Raw genomic sequence first — 12,914 nt, forward strand, 5'->3', positions numbered from 1 at the left:
TATTTTAGGAAAGCGTCTTAGATTGAGACCAAATGAGGGAAAGAAAATGTAAGAGCAAATGGACTATAAAGATGGAAGAAATATCCAGACAAACAAGATTATCATCAGTGAAACAAGGACAGGATGCTATTTTAAAAAACAAAACAACAACAACAAAAAAAAAAACCAGGAAGAATAAAGCAGGTCTTGGAAACTAAAACAACAGAAATCTTAAAACTCAACACGAGCTAAAAGTCTTCAGTTCTGCCCAGAAAGAAGAGCAAAGAGACAAAGATGGAAAATAGGACAAAAGATCATGAGAAGACCAATCCAACACACAACACCTAATAGTAGCTCCAGAAAAAGAAAAAATAAATGAAGCAATCACAAAGTTAAATCAAGAATATCCCTGAAACTAAAAGCCCCTGAATTGCTGCACTGCAAGGGTCCACCACTGAACATGTAATGTTAAAAGAAAAAAAAAATAATGTGAAAATTTCATAACTCTGAAGCCATAGTAGCTTCCAGAAAGAAATGTATATAAACTGTAACTGTATCTATTTCTTAATTATCATACACAAATAGTTAATTACAATGACTCTGAACTTCAACACAGCAACACTGGAAGCAAGTTGACAATGGGGCAATGCCTTCAAAATTCTGAAGAAAAATGATTCCCATCTTACTATCCTACACCCAAACTATCCGGCATAAAGGTAGAATAGTCATTTTGTGTCATGACATGTCTTAAAATAATTTACCTCCCTTGTACTATTCCAAGAAGGTACTAACACACTAAGAAAGCAATGGGAGATTTGGCAAACAACAAACCCAAGAGGAGAAACAAGGTGAAAACTCAGTAGATAAAATGACAGCTATGTCACCAAGGTTAAGCAATCCAAATTAGAAGTGTGACACAGGAGACGATCATTTTGAGAACTACTATCACTAAAAATGCTGTTTCCACTCTTCTGATTTGTTTAATGCTGAAGACAGAATGCATAAGAATGGCCCAAATTCTTATTTGTACTTCTATGTGTTGACCTTGTACTGAAGTTTCCAGCCCTCCCACTATCATTTGCTGATGCCTACAACAGCTATGGAAAATCATTTAGCAACCCCTCACTCCCAAGTGCTCTACTTTAACACGGGCTACAGTAAAATTACACACAACAAATCCTGTGCACCTCATCCCATTCTTCCTGACCCTGTTTCTGTAAAACATCCATCCACATTAGAATTCTGCCACATGCCAAACTGATTAAACCTATGCTTCCCAGGACACATGACCTTGCCCAATACTTCTCCATAAGTCTTTATAAAGCCTCAGAAAACTTGAGGCCAGACTATGACCCAGATAGTCTTTTTTCCTTGTTATCCTATCTTAGAGCCTTCAATTAAGTGGCAAAGTGGCAATGTTGCTTTACACAGCTAATTTGGTGATCACTATTCAGATTTTCAAAATTAAACACTGGTTGAGAATTTATAGGTGGTAAAGCTCTGAAGGAAAGCAAAGAAAGGAATTAGCAAAAGCCTGGATAGCACTTATATGTCTGCAAGGGAATGGTGCAAATGAGAAGGGGCACACAAGGCTTCTGATAGTAATGTTCTATTTTTAACTTGTCTTAATATTCCTTAAGCTCTACATATAAATACATTTTATACATATTTTAGGTGTTTGGTACATTACAATGCAAGCAGTAAAATCTTTGGGAAATATATACAATAAAAATGAATTCTGCAAGTATTTATAATCCATTATCATGCTCTGCACTTTCTTAAAAACAGTGACAAATGGTTCAGTATATATGATGGTTTTGAATATATGATCATAAATATACTAATGATCATATATTCTATATTTTATCTTGAATACACTGCACTACCCTTTTGTAAAAGTAGGTAGTAAGCATTAGTAACTACATTTTCATAATATATAATTCATGCTACTTGCTGTTAATAATAGAGTACAAAGTGATGCCAAATCTCGGAAAAAGAACCAACTTTCTGCCACTTACTTGTCAATGTCTGCCATGTTGTAAGAACTCCAAATATCTATGGAGAGAAACATCAATGTTAAAAAAAAGTGTATGATTTATTTAAAAAAAAAAAAAAAGAAACCAAAACCCTTTAAATCAATACCATGCTGAAAACTATCCCAAGAAATGTCTATTTCCTTTAAAATACCATCAGTGTTAAGAAGAAAAACTCACGGAACATGCAAATTCTTCCTTACTAGTACCAAAAGTAATTTTTCAGAGGATATTATTTAAAACAAGAAAAGTTACCACTAAGCTTTTAGAATCTGTTGTATATAGACTATGATAATAGCACCATTGGTTAAAAAAAAAAAAACTAACATTTGCTAGACTCATAGGAAAGGAACAGTACAAAGGATCTTCATTCAAATTCTTTCAACAACCAAGAAAGGTCAATTTCTGCTTAAATTTTTAGACTACTTAGCATCTTAAACAAATCCATTTTGTATTTAGCAATATTCATTTTTATGTAATTCATGTTTTAAGAAAACCAAAACCTGTCGGCTACTGTACTCACTATGCCCCCTAGATCTCTTTTTAAAGAAGATTTAATCCTTGGATCAAATAGCCATTTAGACTATTTCAAAAGCTGTGGGTCCCAATCTTAATGTCAGGTAAGCCTTCCCTATCTCTTCAAATGTACATGTACCTCATGTTAGATAACTGATAACCACCAACCTCCAGCTTCCCCTAGATATGCTGGGGACATTGTCAAGACTTGTGGTTACCAGACCTGAGTAAGTTTACTGTTAAGACTGACCAGAGGGCATCCTAAGTTCCTTCTCACTAAAAGATTAGTATGAACCTGGAGAATACTGCTTTTAGAAAAATCTTAAAAGTAGATGTGCTATATTCAGGCAGCAAACAATGGTAGAATGCCACAGGTAATCTACAAATTACAAAAAAAACTAAACCAAGTTTTGATAGAATCCACATTAAAATCAAGTTTATCTTCTTAGCCAGGCACAGTGGCACGAGCCTGTAGTCCCAGCAGCCCAAGAGGCAAGATCATTTGAGCACAGGAGTTCAAGGCCTGCCTGGGAAACACAGCAAGACTCTATCTCTAAAAAAGTGATAATAAATAAATAGAATCAAGCTATCTGGTAAAAAAAAATCTTAGTACATATTTAATCCACAAAATCCTGCATGTGTTTACTTTCACAGCAACGTATTATGCCTATGAACAAAGAGTTGCAAATGGAAAAGATCCTGATTTTAGCAGTTAAGTGCTAATATTTGGGGGAAACAGTATTACTGACCTAGTACTTATCCTTTAGAGTAATTATAAAGAAAATTTTTCTTCCTAATGTATTTAACTTTGTAAATATTTTGTATTTGTTGTAAATAATTCCTAATAGTACTGATGAATTTTTCTAGTGATGCTGGGTTTCTAGTGATTCAGCATTTACAAAGTGTTTAGCAATTATGAATACTAATCAAAAATAAGAAAAACATTGAATCTCTGACATCAAAGAAATGCAAGTAGGATTCCAGTTTGTCTATCACATCATCAATAATTTCCTTTTAATACCAAGAAACTTGTGGTGCACATGCATCCTTATTTCTGGCTATTGTTCTTTCTGGAGAGCAATCTGACAATAGGAATATCAAAAGTCTTGAACATGTCCATCTCAGCCAAGCACCGTGGCTCACACCTGCAATCCCAGCACTTTGGGAGACCAAGGTAGAAGGACCGCTTGAGGACAGGAGTTCAAGCCAACCTTGGCAACACAATGAGACGCTGTCTCTTAAAAAATAAAAATTAAAAAAACAAAATATGTCATCTCCAGATTTATTCACTTATGAGATCTACCATGAAAAAATTACAAAGAATCTAATGCCTTTGCTTTCCATGTTCACCTAGAAGGTTCTTCCACAGCTCTGAATAAGTCTTGCACATCCTTTGGCTCTCAGTTCAAAGTTTCACTCCCCAGAGATGCTTTCTCCAACCTGCAGATTCTGGTTAAGTAAGATTTCTTGGTTGTACACACACTCCTGTAAAGCCTTCTTTCCACCATAAGATGTCTCAGTTTGTAATTATAAATTAGGGTGACCTATGGTCTGTCTCTCCCAACTGACAAGATTCATGATTACAAGAATTAAATCTGATCTTGCCAATCACAGTGTTGTCTTCTTTGGGGTAGCACACAAAGCTTATTATAAACTTAGTACTATAATGGAATGTGCATAAATGGAATGCTTTGCAGTCACAAATGAAACGTATCTGAGTTGATATGAAGGAACACCAAAGCAAGGTAGAGAATGTATGCCAAAATCCCATTTGGATATGGGGGGGGGGGAAATATATATATATATATATATAAAATCTCCACTCATATATGCACATGCTTTAATATAAATAAAACCTTTTTAAAAACATACACCAAAAACCCAACCAGAGTAACCTAACGAGAAAGAAGGGACTGGGGGTAATGAGAACTAATTTCCCATTCACTATTACGGTCATGTGTGGATTATATGTTCTGAGAAATGTGTCTTTAAGTGATTTTATTGTTGTTCAAACATCAGAGTATACTTACACAAACCGAGATGGTATAGCCTACTACACACCTAGGCTATGATACAGACTATTGCTCCCAGGCTACAAATCTATACAGCATGTGACTGTACTGAACACAGTAGGCAACTTTAATGTAATGGCTAAGTATTTATGTGGTGCATGACTGCATTTGGTTTTCCAATACACAGATTTATATAATAATTTCCAATACACAAATGTATTCTGAAATTTTCTGGGTTTAATATATAGTGTCTAGTAAACCCAGCAATTGTCAAAAATAGAAACAAAACCCAAAACTTCCAAATTTAATTTTTATAACATTTTAATGTGCTCACAGAAGAATGGCTACACTGTTAACCTCAATGTCCATTTGCAGCATTTATAGTTTAAATTCTTAAAATGAAACTTTATCTTTAGTAAAGAGGATCCAAGACAGAACATTTAAAGAACATTAACAGGAGGCATTTACTCCTCCAGAGAAGGCTGCTCTAACCTGCCCATTCTGGCTACATTGTATTTCTTGGTTGTAAGATAGACCTAATTTTCTAGTCAGTTGTAATCAGATCATTTGGGCTGACATCAACTTTGTAGCAATCCACAAACTAAGGCAAACAACTTCTGGCTCTATTTCATCACCTATATAAAGTAGAAAAATATCTGAGGGAGTAGGACCCAAAAATCTGCAGTCTAAACAAAAAACTCAGCTTCTGAGAGGTGGTTCTCAGGTAGACCACACTGACAAACACAAGTTTAGGTTAACACCTGTGTTAATTTTTTTCTGTAGTTGACATTAAATAAAATCAGTGAGAATCTTAGTTGTTAGACATTAAATTGCATTCCAAGATCTCTGTGAAAAACTTTCATTCCTGAAAGCAACAAACTAGATTATGCAGATCAATTCTACCAATGAAAAATACGGCTAGACGCAGTGGCTCATACCTGTAATCCTAGCACTTTGAAAGGCCAAGGCAGGCAAATTGCCTGAGCTTAGGAGTTCAAGACCAGCCTGGGCAACATGGTGAAACCCAGTCTCTACTAAAACACAAAAAATTAGCCAGGCATGATTGCGCACACCTGTAGTCCCAGCTACTTGGGAGGCTGAGGCAGGAGAATTGCTTGAACCCAGGAGGAGGAGGCTTCAGTGAGCCGAGATCACACCACTGCACCCCAGCCTGGGTGAGAGCGAGACCCTGTCTCAAATTAAAAAAAAAAAAGAAAGAAAGAAAAATAATTAAAAGTGGAGACTTTTTTAACAAAAACATTTTGTTAAAAATCTTAAAAGCACCGAAATACTAACAAGATAGTAAGGAATTACCAGTCCAAAACTGAAGGCAAAACAGGAAGCAGAAGGAAGGCACTTGCACACTAAGGTCAACTGCCAATTATCAGCAATGTGAACTTTGGTTTTAACCAAAGTTAAAATTCTGGGCCTGTCCAAGATGGGTATCTTTATGGCAACTCTCCCAAATTAAGCAGGAACCCCAAAATGCTATATCCTCAAGAATAAATTCATTCTAATGGACAAACAGCACCAATTTACCTCATCTGTATTGCCCTCCAAACCCCAACCTATGTACTTAAAATGACCTGTCCCTGGTATATTTAGACACCTGCACATCCAAATATAAATGAAAGCTTCCTTCTAGACCTTAAAAAATTCATACAAGTAATTTTCACAGCCAACAGGAGAAACAAAATAAAACAGAAATCAATCCTACACAAAGACTTAAATACTGTCATACAGACTATAAACAAATATATACCTATAGGCATAGTAAGCCTGGCTGTCTTTGATCTAAGTTTGAAAATACACTGTCTGCAAGGAAGTCATCTATTAAAGGTGATATAACAAATTTGTAAAACTAGAACTTCCAGAAATAAAAATAACTGGAATCAAACTAAATGGGCTGGCTTAAGAGTAAGATAAACAGCTGAAGAATTAAGTGACCTGAAATGAAGCTTAGAAGAAAACTTTCAAAATATGGTAGAGCCACAGAATCTGAAGGACTGAAAATACTGAAAAGAAAAGACATTTTAGGATCCAAAAAAGCCTAATAAAGACTTCATACAAGTTCCAAGAGCAGGAGGATGGAATATTTGAAGACGTTAATATGCAAGAATTTTCCATTTCCTTAAGTGATGAAGGACACTAATCCACAGATTCAGGTAGCCCTACAAATCAAAACCATAAAATAAAGAACCCATATATATATATGGGTTCTTTATTTTATATATATATATATATATATATATATATATATATATATATGGTTTATTTATCCAGCTCAGGATATATCAGTAAAAAGGCAAGATAGCAAAAACAAATTCATCTCAAAAGCACACACAGAAAAGGTAGATTAACTTCAAAGCCACAAAAAGACTGACAGCTGTCTTCTCTTCAATAAGACACCAAAAGACAACAGAATCCTCTATATGTTGAAAATAACTAAGGCTCTTAGAATACTATCCCCAACCAAAACATCTTTTAAGAATGAAGGTGAGGCCGTGTGCAGTAGCTCACATTTATAGTCTCAGCACTTTGGAAGGCTGGGTCAGGAGGATCGCTTGAGGCCAGGAGTTCAAGGCCAGCCTGGGCAATATAGATCATCTCTACAAAAAAATAAAATGCCTGTTGTAGTCCTAGCTACTTGGAAGACTGAGGCAGGAAGATCACTTGAACCCAGGAGTTTGAGGTTACAGTGAGCTATGATCATGCCGCTGCACTTCAACATATCTCCTTACAAAAAAAAAAAGTAAAAGACAGTTTCAGAATACAACACTAACCAAGGTAGTATGTATTGTCAGGAAAAAAATAGACTTCAAGGAAAAACATTAAGAGATAAAAAGGTCACTTTATAATAAAAGGTTCATACATATATGGTGTATATAAGATCTCAAAAGACATAACTGACCCTAAAAACATGCTTGAAGGCATTTTTTCTTTTTTTCTTTTTTTTTGGAGACAAGGCCTTGCTCTGTTGCCTAGGCGTGATACAGCTCACTGCAGCCTTGACCTCACAGGCTCAAGTGATCCTCTCACTCTCTCACCTCAGCCTCCTGAGTAGCTGGGACTACAGGTATGCATGCACCATCACACTCAGCTAATTTTTAAAAATTTTTTTTGTAAAGACAGAGTGTCTCACTGTGTTGCCTAGACTGGTCTGGAAATCCTGTGCTCCCGCCTTGGCCTCCCAAAGTGCTGTGATTACAAGTGTGAGCCACCACGCCTGGCCTCCCGAAAGCAAATCTTCCTTCCTAAACTGAACCAAAAACAAAGAAAATCTTCCACCGAAGCGGGGAGGCAACTGACTGAACTAGATACATAGAGCTGACATAAGGCTAAGAAACCATTACCCAACTGCAGTCACATAACATTTTAGTCAACCCAGGACTGCATATACAACGGTGGTCCCATAAGATTATAATGGAGCTGATTCATATAAAAGTATGGCACTTACAATTATGTACAGTACATAATACTTGATAAGGGCAATAAATGACTTATTGGTTTATGTATTTACTATGCTTTTGGTGGTTAGAGTACACTCTAACTTATTTTTTAAAAAGTTAAAACTGCCTATGGTATTCAACACAGCAACATGCTACACAGGTTTGTAGCCTAGGAACAACAAACAGGCTATACCATATAGCCTAGGTGTGTAGTAGGCTGTACCATCTAGGTTTGTGTAAATACATTCTATGACATTCATAAAAGGATGAAACGGCCTAATGATGCATTTCTCCAGAACATATCCCCATTATTAACCATGCATGACTGTATATGTAAACAAATTCTATGTTAGAAGACTTAATGACCATAACTGCTATACAGCTTTTCCCTAGAGCACAGCGAGATACAAGGTGGAGTGCTTTTGAATTCCATGCTGCTATGGTTTGAGTATCTGTCCCCTCTAAAACTCATATTGAAATTTAATCCCCTATGTGGCAGCACTGAGAGGTGGGGTCTTTAAGAAGTGATTGGATCATGAGGGTTCCACCCTCACAAATGAATTAATCCATTAGTGGATTAACGTATTTCTTTATAAATTACACAGTTTCCCACCAGGGGAACTGGAGATCCGAGCTACCCAGTTAGCACACTCAGCCCCCTCCCCATGTGATACCCTGCACTGCCTTAGGAACCTTCAGAGTCCCCACAAGTAAGGTGCTCACCACATGGGGCCCCTCGATCTTGGATTTCTCAGCCTCTATAACTTCAAGAAATAAATTCTTTATTCATGCTGATTTACAGTAGAACAGTGTAAGTCAACATTCTTTCAAAACCAGGACAAAAATTATCTCATCATAAGTTATCATTGCTCACGTACATAACCATGGACGGGTTATTTAACCACTCCATACCTATTTCCTTGTTAAAATGTTGATGCTACCTATCTCTAAGTGCATTAAATGAGCTAATAATACACACAGAATTTAAAACAATACCTGAATAATCAATCAGTAAGTGTTGCCTACCACATTATTTACCCCTGTTATGCCCTTCTGTACCCTCTTCAGGAAGTAATTCCAAGACCAAAATTACAACTCTAGACAGGTGTGGTGGCTCACACCTGTAAACTCAGCACTTTGGGAGGCCAAGACAAGATCACTTGACTTGAGGCATTTAAGACCAGTCAGGGCAACACAGCAAAAGCCTGTCTCCACAAGGAAAAAATACATATAACCCTGTTTCCCAATAAAAATCAAAATGTACAAAACTTCTGAATAAGTAAAAATGTATACAAATATGCAGGAAGTAAAAGGCAGAGTTGGTAACCAAAGGTATAGAAGCCAATTTCTATGGCAAGCCCAGTAATGTACTCTAATGTTCTGCAGTCATTGAGCTAAACAACTTACATATGGATAGGTGTAAAGTAACAAGTCTCCTTCTAACCCCTATACTGCCCAAAAACTTATTTAGATGAAATCAGTTTGAAACGGAATTTAAAATCATCAATTATAACAGGTTCCTTCGTGCAAACGTTGTATTACCCTATGCCCCCTTTACCTTTTTCTTCCTTCACAGCTCTCATCACAATTTGACATTTCACATCTAAGCAACCAATTTGCCTCTTTTGCTCATGAGATACATGTCCATACAGGTGCCAGATAGTTACCCAAAGAATAAACTGAGAACACAAGTAATTACAGGTTTGATTAAACTTGAAGATCTGAATACATTGATCATTAATATTTTGATATTGTTGAGGTTTCATTCTAATCCTTCGTTTCAAATTTACAACCAAGAAGTAAACAAATAAAATACTGTATTTTGACATCTTCAGACCTTTTAAGTCCAACAGATACTGCTTCTGTAGCCCCTTCTACAAAAAGACCCTTAGTTTTAAACATATTTTCAGCAACTTAGAATCAACTCAGTTACCGGGAGCCAACAGGAGCAAGCTGAATAAAAAGAGATGGCACTTTGGATTACATTCGTCATGGTACAGGTATTCTTTTCAAAAATCTCATTAAAGGCCAAGTGCAGTAATTTACCATATTCGGTATTAGCTTTATAATTCTGCAAATCAATGGGCCTAATATGAAAATAGGTACTTTCTAGCAGATAAAATTTAGAAAAATATTCAAATCAGTATACTGAAAACTTTTAAATTTCTATTAATTAACATAATGTTGACTTGGAAGGAGAATCTATGAAAGTCAGGTTTTATGATAGAAGATGTCCAAGTCCACCTACTAGGGTTTAGTTCCACATATTCTCCAAAGGATAGTATTCTTAGAACTAAACTATAGATTTAGGCCATTTATTTAAACTTGGGCAATTCGAACAAGCTTGAAACACCAGAGTGCCTTGAAAATAACTGTAAATGTCATTTATTTCCCTTTGATTTTTAAATGGTAACCCATACGTAAAAGGTTTTTCCCTTATTCAATCACAGGTCATGTGTATTACTTCCAAAGTAAATATTAATTTAAGTGAGTTAATTCCATTAACTCCAAAGTGAGTATTAATTTAAGCTGACCAAAAAAAGAGGACCCAGATACCCGTTTCCAAAGATGTTTTGAATCCACCTATTTTCAAAAGGCCAAATTTCATTTTACAGCTCTTCTGAAACCAGGGAAGCAGTGTAAATTTTTAATTGCAGCAGTGAGATACCTTAAAATGTTAGCAGTGATATTTTTAAAATGTAGTTGTTTCAGAACTGATCAGTGACCGTCTAAAACAGGGGCTCCTTGAGGACATCCTGTGCCTGGTTCATCCTTTTTGTACTCTCAAAGTCTAGTCTTCCAAGATAGGACCTCAGTCCCAGCCTCCCTACACTGCCATCCCCGAGATCTTTAGGGGAGTGGGGTTCATTGACAAGGTTGCAGGCTACAAACTTGGCTAAGTTTATACTAACACCTCATTCCATCCTACCTCCCATCTTAAAAAGGAAACAGTTTAAGTATCTTATTCTAGTGATTTCAATAAACGAACTAATTTATAAGAAAGCCAAGAACAATTAAAGTCACAAAGGGCCAAACTTTTTATTTTCATCTAAGAACCGTTTGCAGGGGTGGTCCGATCTTTTGGCTTCCCTGTGCCACATTAGAACTGTCTTGGGCCACGTAAAATACATTAACTAGTTGATGAGCTTTTTCAAAATAATAATAATAATAAAGCTTATGAATTTGTGTTGGGCCACATTTAAAGCCGTCCTGGGCCGCGGGTTGGACAAGCTTGGTTTAGGGGTTTAGATCGATTAGGGTCAATACTCCCCAAATAAAAAATCCTGATCAAGACACCCATCTAACTGTACCTGGGAAACACAACAACCTTTTGCTAGTAACAGTTAACATAAGCGCTATATACGCGTTAACTTTTTAAAATACTAGCAGTGGAGGCCCTTCCTCATCATCAGCTAACATCCACAATCTCTGGTACCAATAAAAAGGTTAAGACCAAAGAGAAGCAGTTTGAAACCCAGGGACAGGGCTTACCAGCTTACTCTCCCTTTTCACGTTCCACCGCCTCTACAACTTTCAAAGTAAGGATAGCCCGAGGGCAAGGGTCTCCAACCAGGCCCAGCCGGTGGCCACGAAGCCCATTACCACGTGTGGAGGGAAGCCGCCGGGGGGTTTCCCCTCCCCGCGCGGCCGCCCCCAATGGGCGGAGAGCCCGGGAGCGCCGCAGTCTCCCCCGCCCCCTCCCCGCCTCGGGGCCTCGTCCCTCCACAGCCCCTCCCTCCCGTCGGAATTTGCAGCCTCCGCCGTTCTTTCATCTCCCAGCGGCCTCCCTCCTGGTATTATTTTTGAGGGAAAAGCAGGGGGGTGTCGAAAAGGCGGCCGGCTCTGCACTCGGCCCGTACGCCGGGGGCCTCCCGGTCCCCGCGGCGCAGTCGACTCTCAGGGCACCCGGGCGTCACCGCGGCCTCGCTCCGGTCCACGCGGAGAAGACGGTGGAGCTCAGAGAACCTCACGCCGCCAGGCCGCGCCAACCCCTACGTCGCCTCAGCCGTCCCAGATAAAAGCGCTGGTCGGCCCTAGGGCCCCTCTCAGGCTCCGGGGTCCAGACTCCGCGGTCCTGTCCGACCTCACAGGACGACCCCGGAGGCCCTGGGCGGCCGGCGGCCCCGACTCCCCGCTCCCAGTCCCTCTATCCCTCCGGCCCTCCCATCTGCGCAGGCCGCCCAGCGAAAACTACGTTCCCCCTTCCCTTCCAGGCCCCCATCCGTTACCGGCGGCTAGTATGGGGAGCCAGGCGGCCGGAGCTGCGCAGGCAGTGACTCAGGGCGGCAGCGGCGGCGGGAGGAGCAGGAGGCGGCGCCGCGAGCAGATGGCGCTAAAAAAGACCCAAGAGCCCGCCGCTCGCGCTCATATACAATTAGCGTCAGCACGTAGGGCCCTCTCGCCGCCCTCCCCCCGGCCTTGTAGTCTCCCAGCAACGCGAGCGAGAGGCGGGTCCAGGCCGGGTTGCCTAGCAACTGAACCGTCCTTCTTCCCCGGCGACCTCCATACCGCAGCCGAGGACTCCTGCAGACCCTGGGACTCCTGCAGGCCCGAGGCCCAGCGCCGCGCTTGGGCTCCTCTGGTTCCCGCCGGTGTCTAACCTTCTCTGTTAAGCACCCCACCATCTCTTTTCTCCCCGCTGAGCCAGAAAGGAAATCTCAACCCCATCAGTTGTGGGGAAGGCCTGGCCCGCGTGCACGGCGCCCGGCCCGCTCCGCCCCCTTCGGCGTTGTGCTGGGAATGCTGAGGGCGGGCGCTAGTCGCCTAGTCCCTCTGTCGCCGCAGCCTAGACGGCGGGCGCTCCCTGTCAGGGCCTAATTCCTGCAACTCGCCGGCCCCCGGTAACTATTTTCCCTCCCCGCCTAAGAAAAACAGTTTTTTCCTCTAGACCACTTCGGCGGCCTCTTCTGCCTGTTTTGCTTCGA

General features: G+C 39.8%; 1 protein-coding gene across 6 annotated transcripts in view; it reads right to left on the reverse strand.

The window, feature by feature from the left end:
• Positions 1–12,708, reverse strand: part of NAP1L1 (nucleosome assembly protein 1 like 1) — a 38,782-nt gene extending 26,074 nt beyond the window's left edge. For 3 of the 6 annotated variants that reach the window (XM_025402529.1, XM_025402527.1, XM_025402526.1), the window contains exons 1-2: positions 12,219–12,696; positions 1,998–2,034 (exon numbers count right to left, since the gene is read on the reverse strand). In XM_025402529.1, coding sequence (XP_025258314.1) covers positions 1,998–2,014 — 17 coding nt within the window. In that variant the 5' untranslated portion in view covers positions 2,015–2,034; positions 12,219–12,696. Of the gene's footprint in view, positions 1–1,997; positions 2,035–12,218 lie in introns of all 6 variants that reach the window. The other 3 variants (XR_003121817.1, XM_025402525.1, XM_025402528.1) reach the window with 3 other exon arrangements.
• Between the last annotated feature and the right edge of the window lie 206 nt (positions 12,709–12,914).

This window comes from Theropithecus gelada, chromosome 11, assembly GCF_003255815.1.
Source record: "Theropithecus gelada isolate Dixy chromosome 11, Tgel_1.0, whole genome shotgun sequence".
Classification (NCBI taxonomy): domain Eukaryota; kingdom Metazoa; phylum Chordata; class Mammalia; order Primates; family Cercopithecidae; genus Theropithecus; species Theropithecus gelada.